The sequence below is a fragment of the Anser brachyrhynchus genome (assembly GCF_964034855.1).
Source record: "Anser brachyrhynchus genome assembly, chromosome: 29".
Taxonomy (NCBI): Eukaryota; Metazoa; Chordata; class Aves; order Anseriformes; family Anatidae; genus Anser; species Anser brachyrhynchus.
Window position 1 is genome coordinate 1230034 of NC_137722.1, and position 24040 is coordinate 1254073.

Sequence of the window (24040 nt, forward strand, 5' to 3'; positions counted from 1 at the left end):
CTGCCTACAGCAGCGAGGCCAAGCGAGGAAAGCAGCAGAGATGCTCACAAGCAGGTGCTGCCCCAATCCAAGAAGACTGCAGGTTTTAAGGAAAGCTGCAAGAAAAAAAAAATGAGTGGAAGGTAACTGCCTAAAAGTCTGAGCACCAGAGATGCTGCCCTCGGAGGGAGGAAAAGGGCAAAAAAAGGCAGAATTTACAAATTCCTCATGCTGAAGAGGTTTAATTTGCAGAGGTACATCAATGCACGGAGGCTGGGCTGTTGTTTTTAATGCTACTTAAGCCGTTTTGCTTGTAAAAGCAGAGTGAGGAAGCAAAGTGGCTAAAACTTATGCTGCACAAACTGGGTTGTTTTTATCCTGGGTGCTTGTGAGCTCTGTATGGAAAACCTGGGAGATTCTTACTGCTGGGATGAAAAGAAGGGAAGGGCTGGCTGCTTCTCGATGGGCTGAAACCCCCGTGGGGCAGAGAAAGCTGCTCTGGGGCTGAGAATTGACTTAGAGCTGGTGTTAGGCGAAGAAGAGAAAACGTGAAAAGATGCAGATGTGTGAAATGTGAGCTCCTCTGGTGGCAGTTTTGGAACTTTATGCACAGCCCGTGTTCACCTCGTCTTCCTCTGCGTTTCCTGGGAAATAGTGACATGATGCTGGGGGGAGAATTGTTCTGGCTGCTCAGAAAAAGCATCCAGCTCCTTGCCCTGCAGTCGCAGGCAGAGCCAAACCTCTGTAGCAATGACAGAGGATGAGCCACGTCTTGTTAGGAGTTTGGGGGGGCTTTTTATACCAAAACAGGATGGCTCCCAACAGATTACTTTGAATCTGAAGCGTGAGTAATCGCGCAGTCATGGGGATGGTGAGGTTACAATTGTTAAGAGGAAGCCTTGAAAATTGTCAAGTGTCGTGTTCAAAGCTCACACGAGGGCAGAACCCATGTAACAGGGACCACAATGTGCCGAAACGTTGCTCAATGAAACCTCAAACGAGACTGCTTCATTGTATAAGCCCTGTTTTTTAAAAATAGCTCTACTGAAAGCGTTCAAGTCCACGGGAAGCGATTGCAGCAGAGGAAGGTGGGAGAGAGAACCCGTGCAGCGCGTTTTGGATGGGGCAGGGTCTTCTCCTTCCTGCTTTTGGGAGAGGTGAAAGAAACCTTCAGCTCTCGGCGAGAGGAGGTGGAGAGGAAACGGACCCTGAGTCAAAGCTGAAGAGGCCACCGAGGGCTGGGAAGGGTGAGCTGGCAGCGGGCTGCGACCCGGCACCGCTCCCCAGGTTGGGACCTCCTGGTGCCCGTCCTGCCCGCGTGGTGTCCCATAAGGGAACAACAGCCCTGGAAAGGGCTGGTGTCAATGCTGGGGAGTTTTTTTGGCGGATCCAGCTGACGTCTGTCCCACGGAGAACTCGTAGCCATCTGGCTGTGATGTCTCTCCCGCAGCATCCTTTCTCTGAATTTACACCCCCCCCCCCCCCCCCTTAGATAAAACCCATCAGAGTTATTAGCTCCATCTCATAGATGGCATCAACCGCAATCAAAGCCACGGCTTAGCCAGCAAAGCGTTAAAGTCTCTCCCGGAAACTCTCTGAGAGAGGAAGGGAGCTGGCCAGAGGCAGGCTTGGGTCCCTGCCAGCCGCTGCCACGCAGCCTGAGCCATCCCCTGGCCACCTCCCTGCCAGCCCCGGCCGGGGACACGCACGTTGTGGGTTGTCCCCTCGCTCTTTTGGGGCATGAGTGGTGCTGGGGGGCTCGTTTGGATGTCCCCTGCTGGCATCTGCCTCCGTCCTACCCATGTCCTCTGGGGGGTTTTTTGGCAGCGCCCGCAGAGCACTTGGTGTCACTGCACCCAGCGGTCGCAGCGGGGCATTTGGGGACCAGTCAGAGAGAGCCTGGGGGGGGGCTGGGGGGATGCTGCTGGGAAGAACAACCACCAGAAGCACTCAGTGGGGTGGTGGATGTGGGCAAAGGTGTGGGGAAGTCTGAAAACGTTGCCTGTGGTACAGAGCAGTGGGCATTTCCCTCTTGTCTCCTCCAAACCCCAGAGATGAGCCTGCCACAGGCCAGTGCCCAGGCTCTCCGAGGCTGCCTCCCCTCTCCTACCAAGGCCGGCCCGTGGCCCGGTCCAGGAGGAAGCCCAGGCCATGGGAGATGTCCCCATGCTCGGGGGTTTTGCCCTTGCACCGCTTTCTGCTGCTTCTAGAAGCCGCTTGGAGCTGGGGATGGGCTCAGTGGGTGCGGGAGAGCTCACGATGCCTGGGGCTCACTGGCAGAGAGACGGATGCAGGAGCACTGTGCGGGGGGTGGCTGCAGATGCTGAAAAAGCAGATGCACCCCCGCACGAGGCAAGCAGCCCCTGCCATCCAGGTCAGCACTCCAGCGATGCCCTCTCGGTGCTGCTCATCCCGGGAGCAAGGTGCCAGCATCGCCCTGGGGACGTGGGTGGGAGAAGCACAGAGGATGGAGAAGCGCAGAGGAGCAGCCTCCGCGGACCAGAGGTGGGTGCTGGATTTGAGCCTGGGGGGGGGGGTCCAGGCACGTGGTGTGTCCCCTGCTGCTGGGGGCTGCTCTTCTCTGGCCGTCTCCATCACAAGGTTGAGTTAAATTCGCCCAGCCCTTGGGTGAGTTACAAGCAGAAGCCACCAGGACTGGCCTCTTCCTGAGGATGGCCTGATTGTGGGTAGGATGTGGCTGCTCAGCAGCCTTTGGGTGCATCCTTGCCCAGGGGTTTTAGGCAGCTGCGTCCCCACAACTCCTTTGTATTCGCCTTTTTGGTCGTCTTCTGCTCTTTGAGTGTTGTGCAGTTGTCAGAGACCAGCTTGGGTTCCTCTGTGGCTTTCAGAAGCGCTGAAACCCCACACCTCCTGTTTGGGGAGCAGTGCTGTGCTCAAAGGGTGAGCAGTGACCCCAAAAACACAGCGCTCGCCTCAGTGGCCGTGTTCAGAAATGCTAGCAAGTCCAGCAGCTCTGTCGGACTTGTCCGTGGCAACTTTTGCCGTCAGACCTTTGGGGACAGCAGAGGGGGAGAAGAGGAGGGGAGCTGGTGCCCAAAGCGACCTCCCTTGGGTGAAACAACCACTGGGGTACCCGGGTGTCAGGAGCCCCTGGGTTTATTTGCCTCCCTGGATTACCCCAGATCAGACCCTTCTCTTCCTCTTCTCTGCCACGAGTTCTGGATATTTCTGAGCCATCTGCAAGGGCGTCTGCACATGTGTCTGGGTCCACCTGGTGGCACTGTGTCTGCCTCGGGTGCTGCAGGTGAGGCCTGACCTGCTTTGGGAAGATGCTTCGGGATCCTCAGATGAGGTTGGTGCGGGTGCCAGGCGTGGCAGTGATGCCCTGGGTCCTGATCCCATAGCTGGCTTTGTTTCAAGCAGGAGGCTGAGCTCCAGACCTCCAGCTGCGGCTGCCATCCCGAATTGTTTGGTGATCCCGCGACAACCCTTTGGTTGTCCGTGTCCTGTGTGACGGGAGACCTTCCACCCTCTGCCTCCTCTCCACGGCGCTTGCCTCTCACGCAGGATATCCATGCCCTGTTCTCCTTTTCTTTCACCTGGGGACTCATCGGGGTGCTGAGCTCTTTGCATTCTCGGCAAGCTCCAAGCATGACCTAACCCATTCCACGTCGCCCGTCTGCGCTGCCGACACGTTCGCCGGTGAATCGGCACCAAGGAGCTGAGCGTCGCCTCCAGCCTCAGCCGGCGGGCTGGGAGCTGAGATCATAGCTTGCTGGGTGGAAAGATTTACTAGCACGGTCATTCCTGATGTGTTTTCTGAGCCTTTTCGAAAGGGGAAAAAAAAATCCTCCTTCCCCTGCGGACCCGCCTCGTCTGGTGGTGCGGCCGCTTTGCAGAGTCTGGGGATGGCTCTGTGGCCATCCAGGTAGACCACGTCCAGGGTGGAGGACGCGGCGGTTGCCATCACAAATCTCCAAAACACATCGGCCCTTCCAGTCCGAAGAACCTCCCGGTGTTCCCTGTATCAAGGCAGGGGTGAGCTTCGTGTTGTTATTAACAGGAGAACAGGAATTCGGGAATTGATTCCAGCTGTCGAATTGACGGGGAAAGTACCATGTCCCTGGGTGGGTTACGCCTTCCCTTAAATGCTCCTCATATCTTATTGAACCGAGCTTATCCCCGTTTGAATCTTGCCCTGCTGTTGTTCCACAAAGACCCTTCTGCACAGGGAACGATTGCCCCTTGCAGACCCCTCCGGTTGCAGTTTGTACATCCCGTCACCTTCCCCGGGGGCACGCTGCACTCTTCAGCCTCTCGAAGCACGGCAGGACGTACAGACACTGCACCTTTATGGAGCTGTGCGATGTTTCACCACCCTGCGGGGCTGCACTTCTTCTCCAGACAGGAGATGGGGGGGTTCCGGTGTTTTTAGGAGCCTCGTGTGCTGCAGGATCACCGCCCTGCTCTGCTCAGGAGCAAGAATTGAACATGGGCACGTGTTGCAGATTGCAGTTGGCTGGTGTAAAAGGGAGAAAACCTGTACGTGGCTTCTTTTGCTCTTGGTTTCCCAGGCAGCCCGGAGCCTGCTTCGCTTGCAGCATTTTCCCCCGTGTGTTACGGACACCGGGGGCTGTCCTGGTGCTTTCAGAGCTGTGCCATGCTTTGGAGGAGCCACGCACGCAGATTTGATGGTGGGACTTTCCCGAGGGCATGAATTCATCTCTCCTACCTTTAGATATCTTCACCTGAGCGGCACTTCAAAACCAACGGAGAGAAAGAGCTTTTCTAGGGCATGAGTCACGCGGGCTCTCTCGGAGCCGTGCCGTACCTGCTCTGCCCAGGGATTTCACGGGTGGTTTTTTTGCTTGCGCGGCCGATGCGGTGCCACGTGAAGTCGTGCGCCTGGATCCCCTCAGTTGTGTTTCCTATCAGCTCACCCATGGCGAGCCGCTAGCTTCAGGTCAATATTTCCTTTCTCTGACGGGCTTGGTGAGAAAATCCCAACTGCCTGGGTCGGGGCGGGTTAAGGAACAGTGATTTTCCCGTGGGTGGCTGCCAAGCTGAAGGGAACCCGGGTGGCTGTACCCAGGCAGGCTCTGGGGATGAGGTGGAGCTGTCATTTTGCACCCTGTAGTCAAGGATTTGGGTCATATGTCTGAAGGCTTTGGCCCCCAAACCCACCCTGAGGGCAGAAAAGCCACTTTTTTGTTTTAAATGCACGAGGGGCCAGCAGTGGGGACCCAGATCTGGATTCTGGACCCCGGTGTGGGGCTGCAGCCTGCGATGCCAACGTGCCCAGCAGCTCAGAGCGCTGCCAGACGCTTTTGTTCATTCTCCCGGTGTTTAGGAAAACACAGTTTTGCCGGCTATTATTTCTTTATCGGGATACAACCCCTCTGGGCATTTGGAAGGGAAATAAACAATTTCCAGCTACTCAGGTGGTGACATTTGTAAACCGTGCCGCAACCTTACACGGCCCCTTTCCGTGAGACGGTTGGTTTGAGCTTCTCTAATGCAAAAACCAAGGAAGAACAGGTAGGGGCTGATGTATACATGCAGGGGAATTACGTGTGGTTGCCACGTTAGGCTTGCTTTTAAGGGTATATTAAGAAGAAAAAGAGAAAGGTGGATTGGGCAGTGCCTTGCTTTGCGGGGAGCGCGTGGTGAGGCGCCCGCTGGGCTGCCTCTGTGCTTGCACAACCCCGGGGTGAGGAGCCGTGGTGAGGAAGGGGCTTGAAATGGGAGGTGAGGATTTGGCAGGCGGCTGCAGGGCAGAGAGCAAAGCCAACAATTATTGCATTTGCTGCTGGAGTCAGGAGAGGGCGTGCGGCGCAGGGCTGCGGCTGTTTGCTACAGAAATATTTAGTCAACTCACAGGCTGTTTCGAAAGCTAAATTGAGAGCTGCTCCGGCTCCTTCCCCAGCCCATTGTTGTGGTTTTACAATCACATTTTCCTGTTTTTAAAACAAATGTTTTTCTCTCCCCCGGGGCTGTACGAAAGACCCACGAGAGCAGCAGGGGAAGCTGGTGGCCGGGATGCCAGCGGGGCCGGGCTGAGCACGCATCGCCCCTCTCCTCTAATTGCCGCTCGCTTTGCGCAACGCCGCCAACAACGGGAGGGCAGAAGCGTGGCTGTTTTAAGACGATGGTTCCTCTTTGCCGTGCTGCGGTTTCATGCTCAGCAGAAGGACGGCCGAAGGTATTTTTGTAGGTTTTATTCAAGGAGCGTCTATTTAAAACTAACCTCCGGGCTGCCAAGCGAGCGTCATTGTTCAGTTAAAAGAGCAGGCGGAACACGGGGCCGGTGGGGACGTGGTCTGGCCGTGCGCTGCCCCGCGGGGCTGCTGGGGATTTGGGTGGCTGGGGGTGCTGGGGGACCCCCGAGGGTCCTCAGATCCCGAGCCCTGGCCGAGACGGTGTAGAGGATCGGACCCTGCAGCATCTGTAACGGTGCTGCCAGGCAAGGGTCTGTGGAGGAGAAAAACGATTTATTTTAGGGGCACCTCGTTCCTGTATGCACCTCGTCTGTGTCTTGCATTTAAATGTGAATACTTTGACATTCACTGAATGGAAGGAGAGGGGTTTAATTCTGAGCGGGGTCACCATCACCTGCGCCCAGCTGCGCCTGGGATTTTTCAGCCAGGGAGCAACTGGGGACAAAACTACGCCACCACCAGAGGGCTGACGCTGGGCTAACTGGCCTGCTCAGCCCCTGCTGCCTTCACTCGCACAAGCTGAGACCCTGAGATATGAAGGACAAAGCTCTTCAGCACCCGGGCTGCATCCTGACCGCCCCGTCGCTGCAGCCCTGTTTACCCAAGATGCTGCTCGGAGCCTCCTCTCCTGCCTGGCTGAGCGTTGCCCAATTCGGGGCGTGAGTTGCTGCCGCCATACGTCAGCAAATAAAAAGGCATCGAGCCTTCTTGTGCCCAAGTCAGCAACTTGCCCGCCACCCACCCGCTTGCTGGGTCAGCCTGAGCTGCAGCCGGCAGGCTCAGCAGGTTGGCCTCAAACTGTCCCCAGCCTCCCAAATTCTGTCTCGGGCAGAGGAATAATTGGGAGGGAAAAAAAAAGGCGGAAGGTTTGGGATGGAGAGTTTGGGCCGGGAGGAGTGTTTTAATCCTTGCTCGTGCACCAAGAAGAGATGTGCAGGCTCCTTGCTGCGTTTGCAGGCTGCAGGGCTCTCCGGTGCTGCTGGCACGAGGCCGGACTCGAGGCCAGCAGGAGGCAGGGCTTCAGGTGGGATCTGAGGAAGCGGAGCGGGTTTCCATCTCAGTTGCATCTCCAAAAAATCCACCAGTGCCTTGGGGTGCTACCTTGGGTGTCGTTAGCTGTGCCCTGCTCTTGGTTCGATGGGGCTGGTGCAGGTGCAGGGGCAGCTTTATCTCCTCCGGTGGGTAGTGATGTCCCTGCTTGGGTTTGTAGGGGGAAGATAAAAAAGCATGCTTGGAGCAGACGGTGTGTGCTGGAGCATTAGCGGCTCTGCAGCTCCTGAGCGGGAGCAGACAGTGATTTTTAGCATCTTACAGCGCGGCTAAAGCAGCCTTCTGCCAGATTGCGAGCTCCTGTTACAGCCCAGAGAGGCCAAAATATACCCAAACCAAGCACAACCCCGTTTTCTCCTGTTAAGCAGGAGAAACCTTCAATTTTTCTCATTTTCTCATCCCAGCCACGGGGATTCAACCGGTCCCTGGTGGGCGCTGGTGGCGGGTGCCCCAAATAGCACCAGGTTAGCAAGCGATCCCCAGCTTGCACGCGGCCCTGCAGGTGCCAGCAGCAGCCAGGCGTTTGCCTGCTCTCCCCACACCCCATGGAAACGCAGGGGTGCTGCTGGTTCCCAGGGCTCTGCCGAGGAGAGCCCTGTGCCAGCAGAAAGCTGGCCGCAGCCCAGATTCCCAGCCCAGCACCGTAAAACGGGGTGGGTCGGGGCGCCGGGCGCACGTCACAGGACGCTGTGCTCCAGCGAGTGTTCTCTCGGCTGATCCAAAGCCCCCGTCATCCGCTCGCTGCAGCCACCACCTCCTGATTTTGGAGGCATCCCCGCTTGCAGCGGGCACGGAGGCTGAAGGTGTGGGAAGGGGAGCGCTGCAGCCCCTACAGCCCTCCTGGACACCCCCCGGCTGAAAGCGGGGCTGCCCGTGGTCCCGATGCTGATCCTCGGTGCTGTTTTACACCCCTTGGTTTCCCCACCTCTGCTCCCCCATGCACGGCTCCGTGTGCTCATCCCCACGGCTCCCGCTGTGCCCCCAGCCCTGGGGACGTTCCCAGCTTTATCCTCGCCTTTTCCAGCGTGCTGAGCCCGGTCGCATCCAGCTGCTCAGCTCAGTGGGGAGCCACCACCATCGCCCACCCTCCTCCGGGACCTTCTTCAGGCTCTGGGTGCCGCAGGAAGGCAGGCGAAGAGCTGGGGCGAGCCCAGACAGCGGCTTCGGCTCCTTCGTTGGCAGGCGGAGGGTTGCACAACACGTGGGGTGAAGCGCGTTCATCTCCTCCAATGAAAATAACTCGGTTCTTTCACAACTGGCAGCGGGTCCTGCACAGGTCCCCCTGCCCGGCCGCAGCAGAAAGCCCTGGCCCCTCTGGCAGTGGTCTCCAGGGGAGGAGGGATGTAAGAAAGGGAAGTGGTGCCTGCTTTCCAGGCTAAAAATACCGCCCGCGCTTCCAAAATAATCTTGGTTGAGCGATTGCCATTAACCCCGTGCTCCGGGGCTGCCAGCTGGTTGGGTTCTCCTGTAACTCCGGGCTGAGCTCTGGCCTTACCCCGCACCTGGGTGGAGGGAGGTCTCGGTGGGACCCTTCCGCTGCTGGAGGTGGGTTGTGCTCCTCGGCCGCAGGTAATTTCTGCGCGAGGTCGGACCAGGAGAAGGCAGGCTTGGACGTGGGAAGGGGACGGGAGTCCCGGTTGCTCCTCACTGCCCTCCTCTGCTCGCCGAAGCGTCTGAAGAAGCAGGGCTGAGAGCTGGGGGAGCAGTTTGCTCAGAAACCCCAGGAGCAGCTTCAGCCCTCTGCATTTCCAAAATGCAAACATGGGAGAAAAAAAAAAAAAATCACAAATTTCAAAGCCAAATTCAAAGACCACTAAAACTCCTGATTTTTTTCCAGCCCACCCCAAACCTGACCTTTCTGTTTGGGCTGTTGATCTGGAAGAGAAAAGCACCAGCTTGCTCCGAGGCAGGTTCCTGTTGCGTTACACCTGAAGCTGGGGCCATGTGCAGGACCGAAGGGACGGATCCTGCTCAGGAGGACCCCAGGCTGCTTTTCCCCCTGCTCCTGAGCCTTCAGGAAGGATGAATTTAGCGGAATTTAGGGCACCGCACAGCAGAAAGGGCTAGAAGGGGAGAATGAAACCCTTTTTCCTGCTGCCGCTGAACTTAAACCATAAAGAAAGGTCCCAATAAATCGCACTTCTGATTGGCTTCACTGAGTGGTATGCAAATTTATGCAGAGTGGGGCTTGCTGGGACTTCCATCGTGAAGTTATTGGGCGTTCTCAGACTGAGCTGTTAGTCATAAAAACGTTGCAGTGGCAATTTTGGTGTCATTTGGGGCTCGGGGGGCACGTTACCGTGCTCTGCAGGCTGCGTGGGGTGAGCGCAGGTTGGACCCGAAACGCGGAGCACCCGGTTTAGCAGCTGGGTGCTGTGTGAGGGTCACGTATCTCCTCAGAGGGACTTTTCCCAAGCATTTCCAAGGTAAAACTGCAAATAAATGAACTTTCAAAAGTTTGGAAATGACCGGGAAGGAAAAGCCAATCAAGAAGAAACCCAGCATCAATGAGAGGGGAAAGGGAAAGCCCCAGAGGTGAGATTCACTGTGAGCAGCTGCAGCTTGAGCCTCCCAGCTTCAGAGCGCACCGAAAATAACTGCTCGCTAACTGGGGCTTACAACTGGGTGCCAGCCTGCATGCACGCATGCATGCTTGATATGTAACTTCCCATATTCTGTTCTGGTATCGTGAAAGCGAACAAAATAGCTCAGCAAAAAACACAGCCGCTGCCCACCCGTGTTTCGGTGTTTACCTCGCTGCATCTGCACCGCTTGACCTCTGGAGGTGCGGAGCTGTGCAGCTGAGCCGTGGGCTCCTCCAGGTCTCCTCGCTCTGGCATAAGGCAGGGCTTTGCTGTGCGTCTGAAGAGATTTCTTCTTGGGAAAAGAGAAGTGTAATTCCGTGGTCAGAGAATCCCCCCCCCCGCTTCGGATTTCCTGGAAATGCAGCTGTCCTCTCGCAAAGGAGCCGCGCCAAATAACTGCCATCGCGGGCTGCTCCCCGGAGCGATGCCTTTGAAGGGGATTTGAAGCCCCTCAGCACCACCTCCTTGGGTCTGAATGTGGCTTTTTTCCTTCCCTTGAGACCCTGGGGTCCCACCCGGTGCTGCGTGGGGACGGTCCCGCTGCCCTGCCCTCTGCTCATCCCATTCTTGCCCCGCTGGGTTTGGGAACGGGCACGGCAGAGCGAGGCGAAGGAACGGCACTGCCAGTCCCTAGGAAGCGCTCGGAGAGAGGTGTGTCTGCAGCCTGCAATTTGATGCAATTTGGGAGTTTTACTCGGGGCTATGCGGAAGCGCCTACCTCCGTCAGGGTTTGCAATCCTCCCCCCAGGTCGGGGCCTCCTGCCAGCACGTCTGCAGTCCCTTTTCTCAGTGGCTTGGGTGTTCACCCAGGACGGAGGGGACTTGGGGTCGGCTTTGGCCTCTAGCCACAAGTCTTTGAACCATATTCCCTCCTGTCTTGTGTCTTTCCAGCCAGCTGGCTGAGGGGTTGCTGGAGCAAGCTGCTCGCGTTCCCTCCTGTTGAAGCAGGTCTGCCTATATAAAATAATAACATATTTATCGGCTATGAGATAATGCAGCTCCCTCCTTTTGGGACAGAAGGAGCGCTCAGTGCTCCCAGGGGTGGGCAACCCGGATTTTTCTCTGATGGTTATTGCAATTCCAGTGGAGCTGCTGAGATGGTCAGGGTTGAGAGCATGGGGCCCACGAGAAGAGGTGAGGGGCTGGTGAGCATCCATGCTGGATGCTTGAAAGACAGCCTAAACGTTTATAGACGTGGAGTTTTAGAGCACCTGAGAATACTGCTCCGAAAAGAAGTGTCTGGCTCAACTTCAAGCAAAGAGCTGCTATGCTGGTTGAATTTATGGCAGACTGCAACCTGCATAATATTCTGGATTAGTATCGTTCCATTTTCAAAGAGAAAATGCTTAAGACAGTGATATAAATAGCAGCAGAAAAGGCTGGCGAGCTTCACGCCTCTTTCCTGCTCGCACATCCCGTATCTTTCTGGAGCCACCCGTACTTGACCAGACGGATGCGTCGAACCCAAGCAATGCGAGTGCTTGAAGGGAGGCGTTGCTGGCGACCGAGTCCCGAGGGAAGCGGGCAGGAAATGGCACCAATCTGCCACAGCCAGCCCCGCGTGCTCTGCGCTGCCGCTGCCACACGGCTCTCCCCTGCAGGCTTTGATGGATTTCAGATTTTGCAAGGAAATCTGTGGCGAAGAGTCTTTTTCCGAAACTAATCAAGTGAGCCGGGCTCAGGGTCCAGCTGCAAGAGATTTTAAACGTGCAATACCCAGTTTTTCCTCCTTAAATGTGCCTGTGGATTGTGCCAGGCTCTCTCTAGCAAAGAACAGCATCCTGCAGGTTTGGGAAGCAAGATAAAAAGCTGCAGTTACAGCAAAGCTTCTTAACGAAGAGCTCTTGCTGCAAGAGGCGAGTTTCTTAAGTTCCTGCATTTAGCCAACCTGACCCTTAAATTTTCTGTGTCTGGGATTTATAAGCTGTCGTGGCGGTGCTATCGATTCTTGCTGATCTTAGGGGGATCTGTCTGGTAGGACTAAAGGCGTTAGGGTTGGCGGGGAGGAGCCGCTGAACCCGCGGAGGTTAAACGTGGCGAGCACCCCTCTGCTGCCTGCTCCGCGACGCTGAAGAAAGCCGAGAGGCGTTCGGACAGCACTGAAGCAGCCTCCATTTGAAGCCGGCGCACAAACCCCAGCACCACAGCACGTGTCCAAACAAGACCCAGCTCCGAACGCGGCCGTCGCGGCTGCCACCTGCAAACGCTTTTAAGCGTTTTGGTGGCGGGGCTGTGGCGGGAGCCCTCCGCCGCCGTTCCTCGGGGTGCGGACGATGCTTTTCGTTCTGTTCGTCCGGCACTGGCTTGTTGCCCCCTGCCTTGAGCATCAGGTGCCGAGGAGGGGCAGGGGGGGCTACAGGGGGGCTGCGGGCCCGGAGGGCTCTTTGGAACGAGGGCTGGTGGTGACACGGGGAGGGCAAAGCCACGGGGGTCCCGGCATCCACCCCCCCCCCCCCAAAACCCATTTGTGCAGCAGGTGCTGGCTGGGGGCCCAAACCCCGGCTTGTTCTGAAGTGCACAAACCCCATTTCGCCTCGAACCGACCCTAAAAAGCACAGCCCCTTGTGGTACACCCCTTTTTTGTCCCCACACCCACGATCCCCCCCCTTGCGCGGACCTCGCTTCCCGGGGGGCACAGAGCCCACCTTCGCCCCACTCAGGACCCCCGGGGGGGGGGGGGGTACCCGAGACCTCGACACCCCCGAGGGGGACCCGAGGCCTCGGATCCCGGCCCCACAGCCGCCCCCCGACCCCCCGGGGGTGGGTTCAAAGCCTCGGGGCCCGGCCCGGCCCGGCCCGGCCCTGCGGGCGGCGCCATGAAGCGCAGCGCGGCCGCGGGGCGGCGCCGCCCGCAGACAAAGCGGCGTGGGCCGGGCTGGGCCGGGCCGGGCCGGGCCGTGCCGGGTCCCGGTCCCTCAGAGCTCCGAGCTCCGAGCCATGGCTCCCCGGCTCGGACGGGCTCGGACGGCCCGGCCTCGCCTTTGTCCCCGCATGGCCCCGCCTGAGGTGAGGCACCGGGGTGGGGGGGAACCGGGACGGAGCCGCCGCCGGCCGGGCTCTGTGGCGGGCAGGGCTCCGGTAACGGGGGGGGAGCGGCTGCCGTTTTGGGGAGCCCCTTGGGGGGATGGGGGGCCGTGTCGGTGAGGCTGGGGGTGCTGGGGGTTCCCCCCCCCTTATTGCAGGGAGTTCCCGTGTATTGCTAGGGATTGGTCCCGGGGGTGCTGGGGGTCCCCCCGTATTGCTGGGGGCCCCCTGTATTGCTAGGGGCTGGCCCTGGGGTGTCGGGGTCCCCTGTATTGCTGAGGCCAGGGGCTGGCCCCGTATTGCTGGGGGTCCCCCCGTATTGCTGGGGTTTCCCCCATAGTGCTAGGGATTGGCTCTGGGGGTCCCCCCGTATTGCTGGGGGTCCCCCCATATTGCTGGGGTTTCCCCCATAGTGCTAGGGATTGGCTCTGGGGGTCCCCCCGTATTGCTGGGGGTCCCCCCGTATTGCTGGGGACTGGCCCTGGGGGTGCTGGGGTCCCCTGTATTGCTGAGACTGGGGGTCCCCTGTGTTGCTGGGGGTCCCCTCGTATTGCTACGGGTCGGCCCAGGGGGTGCTGGGGTCCCCTGTTCTGCTGCTGGTCCTTGGGGAGGTGCTGCCCGTGCTCTCAGCCCGCGGTGTCGCAGCACCTGGATGCTCCCGGCCGGAGCGGGGAGCCCGGGGAGATGTCAGGGGACGGTGGCTTGGGGATCGGCAGAGGAGACGGGGTGAATGTCTGTGTGGGCAGCTCAGCGGGGCCGGGCTGTGGGCGAAAGCAGCTCCTCGGGCAGAACGGGGGTCCCCAGAGACACGGGAGAGCGTGTGCTTGGCTGTGGTCAACTGGAGGCTGGCTGCAGGGGGGGGGGTTGTTCGGATCCTGACGCCTTTCCCTGCTGCAGGGCAGCTGGTGCTTCCAGGCAGCGAGGTTTTAAGGGACGGGGGGGTAGCTGAGCCGGTTTGCATCCTTGTTGGGTCTATTTAATGAAATGACATCTCTCTTCCCTGCCTGAATACCTTGTTCAGAAAGGATGGGAGCAGCTGCCCTGGAAAAAGAGTTGTTGATACCCTGAGTAGCCCAGCTTCGTCTCGAGCCAGCACAACCCACAGACCAGCAAGTCGTCCAATGTTTGCTCTCTGCTGGCAGTCCCCTCGTTCCAAAAACGCAGAGCTTCCCACACCTTTTTCCATGGCGAAGGTATTATCAGGGCTTTGGGCACGATAGGAGGCTCTGCTGAGTAATGGGCTGGTTGGAGGCTCCTGCAGAGGTGGTGGTGAGATGCACACTCAGGCTTGGCTGGCTCAGCAGCGTGCGTGCAGGAGGGAAGAGCTGTCACTCCTGGGAGAGGACGGGGAACAAATGGCCTCAGGACTTTCCCTGTGTCTAGTCTAGAAGCTGGTCCCAGCTCCTGGCAGAGCTGTTTTCTTTGGGAGGGTGGGCTCTGCCCTGTGAGGGTCTGGTCGGACACCTCTGAGCAGGTGTCTGCAGAGCATTTCAGCCCGGACATGGCAGCGGGAGATCTCTGGTGCTTCCTGGTTTGCACCGAGGATTTCAGCACCTCCTACTTCGCTGCCTGATGTGAGCAGGAAGTAGGAGCGTGAAAATGGCAGCAAAAATGCTTGCAGCAAGGCTGGAAGCTCCGAAGGTGCAGATGTGAGACGGTGATGAGGTTAGAGCTGTCCTGACCAGGGTCCTAAGCCTTTTTGATGTGTAATTTGGGAACAGACGCGTGAAAATGTTAGGGCCGGTCTGTGCAGGCATGTGGTCTTACCCTGGGGCAGCGTGGCACGAGGGTGAAGGTGCTGTGCAGGTGCACATGAGGGCGACTTTTCCTGCAGTTCATTAAACTGCGTAGCTGCATCCTGCCTGGACAGAAAGCCCTGCAGCGGGGATGGTGCCCAGCTCGGGGTCTGCGTTGTGTTTTGAGGCAGGTGACTCAAGGGATGCGAGCGGCAGCACCCATGGCTTTGGGGTGCGTGGCTGAAGCTGAGCACAGTTCTCCCACCTCGTGGCCCCGAGGCAGAAACAACTCTTGGGAGGCTGAAAGCCAGTGCTGCAAAGCCTGCACCGTTTAGAAACTGTTCAAAGAAAAATAATGTCTGAAAATGTTAGTAGTGAGGAGGCTTTGTGTTGGGAGTCTTTGCAAATCAGACTTTTAGTTTTTTTTTGGTTCAGGTAGTGGATGAAATGGTGGAGCATTGCAGGAGATCCCGCAACCATGCATTTAACAGCTGGGACCTTGGGGGGGGGGGAAAGCACAAACACAAACAATTGTGTTGTCAGTGCTCTGAAATTAGGCAGCTCCTGCATCGTCACCTGGCTCTGGCAGGGGCTTGTACGAATCTCTTTGCTTTGACTTGAGTCTGAGCCAGGTTTCTCGAAGGGTCAGGCTTCGAGACCTTAGCTTACCTCTTGATCTTCATCCAGCCCCCCCCAGCTGTAGCAGGCCCCTGCTTCGTCCCCTGCAGCCAGCCCTGGCCGTGGGGGACAGGGGGAGGACGGGTAGGTGATTCAGTCCTGCGAGCTGTTGCATCGAGTCCTTCCCGAGGTCTGTGTCTCATTATCTTGCTATGCTCCCCGAAGGCAAGAATGCGTCCTTCCCCGATTCAGGCTTCGCCGGCTTCCCATTAGCTGCTTCTTTGCTGACTTTTTGTGTCGTTAGTAAAATGGGGCTGATGACTGATGGCCAAGGAAGCGTGTCCTGGCCCTGCTGAGTCTGGCTGCAGCTGGGTGGGCTCGTGTCAAACTTGAGCGGCCCTCTGTGACTGAGGCTTTGAGAGCCCTGCTCGGTCCAGCTCCCGCCCGCTCTCTGCCATGCTGCCCTAAAAATACCGCGGAAAGCCCTGCAGCTTGCAGCCCCGCTGAGCTGCTGCGATGTTTTTCTACCCCCGTGGGTGCCTGCAGCGAGCGTGGTTTGTGCCTGACCACCCCGCTCCTGCCTCCTGCTACAGCTGCTTTGTCAAATCGCCTTCCCCTGGGGAGCAGGGCTGGCTGCATGGGGTGTTAGGGGCAATTTTCTTGCTTAAAGAAGATCCAAGTTAGGGCATCTGCAGTGTGATGTGGCGCGGGGCTTTCGAGCGGATGGACAGCGTTTGGGAGACTGGTAGGGCTCAGCGTTAATCGCTAATGCCCCTGATGGTAACTTTTAGCAGAAAACCGCGGCTCTCGTTACGCCGAGCCGAGGATGTTTAGGAGAGCAGCGCTGTCCTGCAGAATGTATGCGAAGGATTTGTTTTCCTTCTGTGCCTCGAAGAGCCTCGTCTTCCTTTGAAACCGTCTTCCAGATATAGCAGCTGTTGCTAGCGCTGAATGAGCCTGGGCTGCGTTTCGGCAGCCTCTGCGTGTCGTGCAGGATTCGGTCGCTGGCATTTGAGTTTAGCCAGAGCAAGCGGAGCTGGTATGCTTGGGTGGCTTTGTCCCAATTGTCAAACTATAAATAGTAAATGGAGCCCAAGCGCTCGCCGGCCTGACTTTGGAAACTTCCCAGGCTCACCTTGGAGGAGGAATTCATGCCGGGGCACATCAGCCCTTGGCAGAGAGGGGCTGGAGGCGGCGGACGCGCAGCGTGATGCGCCAGTACCCGTCAGCGAGCTGATGAGGTGGCAGAGTCAGTCCGAGTGCCATGCGTCCCTGTCACCGGGTCCTTCTTGGGCAATATTTGAGGATGTTGAGGAAAGAGCCTCGAGTCAGTGCCAGAGAGCTCTTCGGCAGGACGGGGAGCTTCTGAGCGAGGGTGGCCGTGGAGCTGCTGCTCCTGCGGACGTGCTGGAGCAGGACAGCAGCTCACCCGTCATGTCTCCCTGCTCGTCCTCCCTCCCCCGAAAAGTTCGCTCCGTCCGTGCTCCAAGCTCCGTGCCGTGGTCGGTGCTCTGGGTTTCTTGGTGCCACGATAAACTCCGGGATCGCAGAGGTGTCTCCGAGGCCGCAGGCTCGGTGGCTGGCTGGCTTTCTGCACCTTCCCGCGGCGACAAACCCCGTGGCTCTCCGGCGGCCACTTGAAGCTTCATCCCCCGAGCTGTTTGTATCTGGCACACGCCAGCGAGAGAATTAGCTCTTCCACGGGGCTGCCTTGCGCAGTTGGATCAAAATACTGCTCGCAGCAGCGCAAAACAAACACTGCTGCTGCTCCGGCACGCCGTCGCGCTCGCCCCGTGGCCTCTCTGTGCCGCCGGAGGTGACAGTGGGTGCTGCAGGGTGCTGGGATGGGGCTGCGGGTGCCGGCGGGGGGAACGGGATGCGGGAGCTGGGTCAGAGCTTGCCGGAGCTCTGCTGAAGCAGTACCTCAAAACCAAGAGCCAAACCTTTGCTTGTTTTAGGAATGACTCAGTGGATGCTGTCGGGAGTTAAACGAGCAGGTAGGGCTTCCCGGTGCGCTTGGGCTTCCTGACAAGATCGCTTTTACTCCTTCTTTGGGTTGTGTTAGGTGATTGTGGCCTTCTCGTCCGCTTTGCCTCTCTTATTCCCCCTCTCCACCTTCCCTTCTGCTCAAGCACGTGCTGTTCTCCCACAGCTGCCCCTTGGAAAGGAAAACTTTCATCCCGGGTCCTGTTTGCGTCCGAGTCCCGTGGCTGGGAAGGTGCCTGCGGAGCACCCTGGGGCCCTGCGGGCGCTGCGGGGCTCAGCTCAGCCGCTGGAAGCAGGGCACCGGGCGGCTGCTGCTGCAAGGAGCCGGGGTACGGTGCTGGGAGCCCTTCTGGGGGATATTCCTGAGCCTTCGCAGGAGGGGAAATCTCTTACGCAAGGCAGGGGAAAAGCAGAGCGGTGTCAGTGCTGAGGCTGCTTTTTCAAAAGCCGCTCTTGCGTAAGAGCGAAGCCTTGGGCAGCACAGAAAATGTGGAGAACGTCACTTCCTCGCCAGGGCTGGAGACGGGATCGCTTTCTGAATTTCTTCCTTCATGTGGATCCAAAACTTCAAGGCTTACGCAAATCCTGCAGGTTCACCGGCGGTTTGATGCGCTTAGGTTGCAGAGGATGTTTCCGTGCGTAGCCCGGGGGTGCAGCTGCCAAGCGAAGAGCCTCCTCTCTTCCTGCTGTCGACTCCTTCCTAGATCTAGCTGCCTTAAGCAACACTTAAGAGGCCGGTGGAAGCACAGGCTTTGCAGTATCGTCTCCGGGGCGAGAATATTCACAGCAGAGAGGTCGTGGGGAGGTGTCTCTGCTCCCCAGGCAGCCCAGGGTGGATGGGAAGCATCGTTCTGCTTGCTCGCGGGCTTTGCTGCATCCCTTCTGCTGCCTTTGTGGGCTCACCCTGCCTCCTCTGGCCTTGCTGCCCTTGTCCCAGTGACTGCTGCGTGACTCCTTGCTGTCCCAGGGCTGCTGAGGATGGAGGATCTGCTGTTTCTACGGAGCACAAGGATCGGGAACCTCTGCCCCGAGAGCAGGGGCTCGCCTCCAGGTTTCTGCTCGGCTGCCGGTGCTGAGCTTTGCGGTGTGGTCGGCGTGCCAACTGAGAGCTGCCCCGCTTCTTCGTGGCTCAGGGATGCATCCAAGCCCCCGTTTTGGGGTTTCTCCGGGTGGCCGCAGCCCTGTGGCTGTCACCTGCTGGCCCGGGGCCGGCGGTGGCGAGCGGACAGGACGGGACGGCTCGCGCCGTCGTGATAATTGAACTGCGGCGTTAAGCAAATCGGCAGCTTGGGAGCTTTATTCAGAGCGCTCAGCCTCTTTGAACCCCTGATCCAATGCGGGCGGTTTGACAGAGGCCTTGATAAGCAGCTGCTGGCTGGCCGAGGGCTGGGATCGGAGGTGCGTGCTCCCGGTGCCCCGCGGAGGGTTTGGAGGCTGTTTTTACAACAGGCGAAGCCGGTGGGTTTGGGGAACTCACTTATTTAGCACCGCAGGCTCTGTCAGTCCCGGCCTGCGACTTCTTCCCGTCCAAAACACCAGGGGAAAATATTTCTGGGGTTTGAGTTAAGCCAGCAGAACCTTGTGCCGTGCCAGCAAGGGTTCCTAATGCACCGGCGAGGTGGGACGTGCTGGGAGGTAGCAGGGCGCCGCTGCGGGGACCGGTTTCAGGTGGCGGGCTTGGTTTCCAGAAACCGTAGCTTGTGTGTTTGTTTTCCCACTATCTGCGGGTTGAAATCAAATACCCTCGGAGCATTGCCATTTAAATTTCCCTACATTAATCTTAATGGTGGTTGCTAACCGAGACCAGATCTTTCCGAAACACATCTGGCGACCGGGCGCGATCGCAAACTCTCCCTTCTAAGCGTGGGGAGGGCCGCAAGGCTCAGTTTGGGGTTAGAAAGCACCGAGAAGGGGCCGAGCCGCTCCTGGGGGTGCCCCGAGCATCGCCGAGCCGCGAGTACCACCGCCGGACCCCCTTTTGGCAGCACGGGCTGGCGCGGAGGTGGCCTGGGGTGGGGGGGGCTCATCCCGCCGTCTGCTTTGCCTCAAAAGCACGCGCGGCGGCTCTACCTCGGCTTCCCCGAATCTTTCTCGGCGAGGTGAGAGTTGTTGTGCAGTTTCCTCTTTATATCCTCTTATGTCACGCCGCCCCGCCGGCTGAGCGCGCTGAAAATAGCTGCCAATCCCCGTCGGTTTCACTTCAAGGTCTCTATTCTTAGCTTGCTGGTTAGCTGAGCAAGCCGCCTTACTCAGTAGTCATGAGTTCAAGGACCGAAGGGTAAAGAATAGCGGAGCCGGGGCCATGCGGGAGCTTTGTTTGCGTTTCGTGGCAGCTCGGAAGGACCGGCTCGGGCCGAGCCCTCCCCGGCGGCCGCAGCCCCGCGTGCTCAAAGCGAGCCGCGCGTACGGGAGCGGGGAGTAAAAGTCGCCGGCGCTGGTGTGTCCTCGGCAGGAGCCGGGGTGACTCCGCGAGCGCGAGTTTGCTGAGCGGCGTGGTGCAGCCGGCTCGTCGGTAAGCGAGCTCCATCCGATGCGCCGTGCCGCTGCCCCGATGACCAGACACGTGCGTGGCAGGAGCGAAGCAGAAGTGAACGTGGGATGCGGAGCGGCGGCTTCCCGGGAGCGGAACTAGCTGGATGTTCTCAGAGTAAGAGCCGGGCGCTGAGGCTGAGGATATCTGCCGTGCTGGGGATGTTCAGCCCCTCCTGTAAGTGCCTTTCCCGTCCCTGGGGGGGGGATTTTTTTTCTTCCTTGCACGGCTCCGAATCCTGACCCGGGGTGGGCCAGCTGAAGGCGCGCCCGGGAGCATCCTGCCGTGTGTTTACGCGGGGCTGAGCTGGAACTCGGATCCCGCTGGATCCCTGCGGGAGGTCTGTGGGTGCCGGGGCAGCAAAAAGGCTTTGCTGCTTTGACCCCAGGATCCCAGCCTGGTGCCTACGTGGGAGCTTTCCGCAGCCCTGTGGCTGCAGGAGGGGATGGTGTCGGCCCCAGCTGCAGCAGCAAGCACCGGGCAGGCTCCTCTCATCCTCTCCTCTCATCCTCTCTGCTCCTCTCCTCTCCTCTGCCATGCCTGCCTGCCTTGTTTGCTCACCCACGAGCTCTTGCTTAAATCTGAAGGTACCTAAATGGGTGCAGAGCCTGAGGGACCCCTCGTTAGTCCTTCGGCAGGGCTCGCCTGTTTTAGAGATCTCGTTTCGGGAGAGATCTCGTTTTCCAGGCTCCGTTTAAATCCCTTTAACCCTTCCAAGCTGCTGCTGAAGCTGCCCAGTGCCAGCTCTGCTGGGGCAAGGAGCAGCATCCTGCCCCCGGGGGCATCGATGGCACGGGAGGACGGCGCCTGCCCCGGGGCCAAAGCTGCCGGCCCGGCTTTCTCCACGCGCCCGAGCTCGCCGAGGCTCCGTCCGTGGGGCTGCTGCGTACCGAGCTCGCATCCTGCCTCCGCTGCGGGTGACGGTCACGTGCAGGCGAGGCCTTTGTCCTGTGCCTGGCTGCTTTTTTGAAAACTTATTTTTAGGTGCTTTCTGGCTTCCTCTTCCCCCTGCGCTGCGCTGCGCTCCCTCTTTCTAGCTCCCTCTTCGAGGATCGCTTTTCTGAACGATCGGTTCCTCCTTAAAGCCGCCTTTGCAGGCCTTTTGTCTGGGCTTGGGAGCTGTCCCAGTTTAGCATTAGCAGCTGCTGGCTCCTTCTGGGTAAGCAAGAACAAATAAAGGTTTCGAGTGAATGAATCATTTGAGCCTTATCTGTCCTGGGAAGCCGGGACAGCTGTGCAACTGCTGCAGGAGCCTGCCTGGAGGGCACGGAGGCTCCTCATTGAGGAACTTCTCCTCCAGTGGCGGGTGCTTAATGGGTTCGGTGCTTAATGGGTTCGGTGCTTAATGGGTTCAGTGCTTAATGGGTTGGCCCTGCTGCCCTGGGCCTTGGCGAATTCCTCTACGGGCTTCTGAGCTTTCCCCCACGCCTGGTTATGAAGCACGACTCCGGATTAACTCCCTTTCCACGCTGGTTTTCCTACAGTTCCCGAGGAAATCCAGCCCGTAGGATGCTTGGAGTGGTTAAATCCCGCGTGAAAGCGGGGGCTGGTGGCTGCAGAGCGTGGTGCTGGGCCGGGCAGGGATGCTCCTGGAGGACGGGCAGCGCCTTTGTTGCAGAGGTGGCGCCTGGGCTGCTGCTGCTGTCCTCGGGGCTCCCCAGCCGAGCGGCAGCGCTGCGGGAGCTGTGGCGTGGCTGTGCCGGTTCCAAAGGCGGGATTCGGAGATAAGCGGTGTTGGTTTAATCCCAGAAATGTGCGAGAAGGGAGGGGAGCAGCAGATAAGCCTTGGGCTCGTGCCTGCAAAGTTTTCCTCTGGCCCTAAGGTGGGGACTCGGTGTTTTGCTGAGCTCAATGGGATGGTGTTTGCTCGCCTTCCTCCCGCTGGCCCCGACTTCTGGCACACCAGATGAGGCTGGGTTTCTCCTCTTGCCCTGCCTGAGTGTCACAAAGGGCTCGCCAGCAGCACTGGAGTGGCTGGGATGAACCAGCGGGCTTCGATACGCGACCGCAGCGGTGGCAAGCTCCTGGGAGCTGCTTGAAATTTCCCCTTTTTTTTTTTTTTAAACAAAACAAAACCCTCTGGGTTGTCGCATCCCACGCCCGGCACCGTGTCATGGGACGGAGGGACGGGGGTGCCACGGTGCTTCGGTCCTGCAGGACTCCTTGGTGCTCCCCGGAGCTGGCCTTGCCCTCGAGCGGCGATGGCCGCGGCTCTGGGAGGAGGCTCGTGCTCCCGGTGCCCCGGCGCAGGGAAAGCAAACAGGGCTTGTACAACCCTCACGGAGCTGGGGCTGGAACCTGCTTTTCTTGTATGACAGACCAGGTCTCAGCTGCTCGGCCTCCTTGGAGCAAGTGTGCTCAGGCAGGGCTTGGCTTTTCTGCCTATACCCGATTTTTGAGCTGGTAGGCGGATGGGGCACAAGTCCCCGCTGGATTTGTCACTGTGAAGCTCTCGGTTGTGTTATGAGAATCCGTGCCTGGCCGTGTGCTGGCTGTGACCCCGTCCTCGTCAGCTGGACGCTCCCGGATTGAATCTTGATCGTAATTCACCTGGAACAACTCCCACGTCGTCCCTCTTCCACCTTCAAGGCTCTGCCGTTGCCGGAGGTGAGCGCAGGCACCGCAGTCCTGCCGAGCCCTGGCGGCCCCAGATGGCTAAATCCCACCTGAAAAGTCCAAGGATGAAAACAGTCGGTTTGGGGTTTGGCTCGGCCACGTGGATCCGTGGGGTCGAGCCACGTCTTGGCCGCCCGGATGAAGAGCAGAGCTGGCCCTTGGGCCGGGGGCGAGGGGCCGGGGCCGGGGGCTGTCGCAGGTGAGCTGTCACGCCAGCACTTTTGGAGATGCGGCACCGTAGCTGTGTTTTCTGGCTTCAGAGCACCGTGGTTGCTCTCCTGGGAGTGTCCTACGAGGTGTCCTGGGAGCGCAGCTCTTGCTGTCCCACGTCTGCCCCTGCAGCTGCCTACGAGCTCAGCGGTGTCGCCCTGCTGAGAGACCCCTGGCTGTGGGGTCCCCGACCTGCTCCTGTGCTCCCATCTCCAGCTCCCCCGGCAGCTGGTGGTGGAGACCGAGGAGAACTTGGCTTTGAAGGCCGTGTCTGCTCGGTGTGGGTGAAGCAGAGCAGCAGCAAGCCTCACGATGCTGCGGTGCCTGGTTTTCTGAAGCCCCCGTGTCCGCGCCCTGCTCTCCAAAGGGCTTCCTCCATCCCCGCTCTGAGAAATGCTCCTTGCGGGGCCCGACTCTTCTGAAAGGCTCCGCACTGTTTGGAGGGAGATAAGGGTAGGGGTTAAGGCAAAAAAAATTAAGAGAATTTCCTGCTGCTGGAGATGGAGGCTGGATAACGCTGATTTAGAGCTCTGACTCCCATCTGCAGCCTCCCTGTGCTCCCAGGGGAAGCTGCCCTGGTTCCCAGCCTCGTGCCCGCTGGCAGGGTCAGTGCCTCGCTGGCTCCGCAGCGGGTTTGTGCACGCAGATCCACGGTTCTCGGTCCTTCTCCTGCGCTCAGGGCGGCGTGGTTCGCAGGTACGTGTTGCTGCAGAGATGCCGCGTCCTCCCGCGGCAGGACGGGGCCCGGCAGCCCAGACACCCCGTCCGGCGTGGCCAGGCTCAGCGGTGAGACGCTGGTATGCGAGATGTAAACTCAATACCAAAGTTTAGATTACAGCCCTGCGAAAAACATCAGCTCCCCTAAATGGAGCCCAGATGGTGGCGGAAGCCGTGCGGCGCGCGGAAGCGGCGAGCTGGTGGAGGAGGAATGGCAGGGACCGAGCGAGCCGAGGGATGGGGCCAAAGGGAGGGGGGAGAGAGGGAAGAGGTAGGGTTACAGCCCCGACCGCCTGCAGGAAGGGTCAGCCAGGAGCCCGGGCTGCTTAATCCCCTTCTCCCCCGTACCAGCAGCTCCGGACGAGGAATGTCTGCGGGGTTGCATCAGTGTCAGCGCAGCGTTTCCAAAGCTGAGGTTTCCCACAGCCCATGGCAGCTGAACTTGCGGGCATTGAGAGGCCGAGGGCTCTCGGGCGAATTAGAGGGGAGCGGGCAGATCTGAGGCAGCGGCTGCCCAAACTGCTCGCTCGGGAGCTCTGCCAGAAGAGGAGGCTCTGGGTTTCCCGGCTGCGGCAGGTTCAGCGCCGCGGAGCCCGGGGACGGAGCCGCTCGGGTAAGAAGCGCGTGGACGCGGGCTCGGGCCGCGGGGAGGCTGAGCGTGACTCAGTATCCTGGCGTGGTGAAGAAAGGCAACGTCCCAAGGGCTGTCCGGGAGGCTTGGAGCAGACCTGCCCGGGGTTTTGGAGAGGAGTGGGGCGACGGGGAAGCAGCGGGGCGATGGGGGATGACGGGGCGCAGCCTGAAGCTGGG

At 59.2% G+C, this 24040-nt stretch overlaps 2 protein-coding genes across 8 annotated transcripts in view; one reads left to right on the forward strand and one right to left on the reverse strand.

Moving 5' to 3' along the window:
* Window positions 1-24040, forward strand: part of HDAC7 (histone deacetylase 7) — an 80595-nt gene that overhangs the window by 20696 nt on the left and 35859 nt on the right. The window contains exons 1-2 of one of the 6 annotated variants that reach the window (XM_080570534.1): window positions 17813-19594; window positions 19717-19864. The exons of 2 other annotated variants lie outside the window; for them this stretch is intronic. In XM_080570534.1, the coding sequence (XP_080426660.1) occupies window positions 19756-19864 (109 nt within the window). In that variant the 5' untranslated portion in view covers window positions 17813-19594; window positions 19717-19755. Of the gene's footprint in view, window positions 1-5983; window positions 6143-12662; window positions 12800-17233; window positions 19865-24040 lie in introns of those variants that run through there. 3 more of the 6 variants (XM_080570537.1, XM_080570540.1, XM_080570535.1) reach the window with 3 other exon arrangements.
* On the reverse strand, window positions 6149-12571 carry LOC308183944 (uncharacterized protein). Of its 2 annotated transcripts, none has more exons than XR_013942539.1 (2): window positions 9063-12571; window positions 6149-8948 (listed from the first exon to the last, which is right to left on the reverse strand). XR_013942539.1 is itself a non-coding variant. In XM_080570542.1 (2 exons), the coding sequence occupies exons 1-2, from the start codon at window positions 10948-10950 to the stop codon at window positions 8426-8428; spliced, it is 1512 nt and encodes a 503-aa protein (XP_080426668.1). In that variant the 5' UTR covers window positions 10951-12571; the 3' UTR covers window positions 6149-8425. The 2 variants fall into 2 exon arrangements, 1 of the variants encoding a protein (XP_080426668.1); XM_080570542.1 differs by having other exon boundaries at window positions 9962-12571.

Excerpts from the sequence above, each read along its gene's own strand:
- LOC308183944 (XM_080570542.1), bottom strand. The coding sequence starts at position 10,950 with ATGGATGCTCACCAGCCCCTCACCTCTTCTCGTGGGCCCCATGCTCTC. Across the intron at positions 8,949-9,961 it reads AGCGGTGCAGATGCAGCGAG|AGGGCTGAAGCTGCTCCTGG; the intron begins GTAAACACCGAA and ends TTGGAAATGCAG.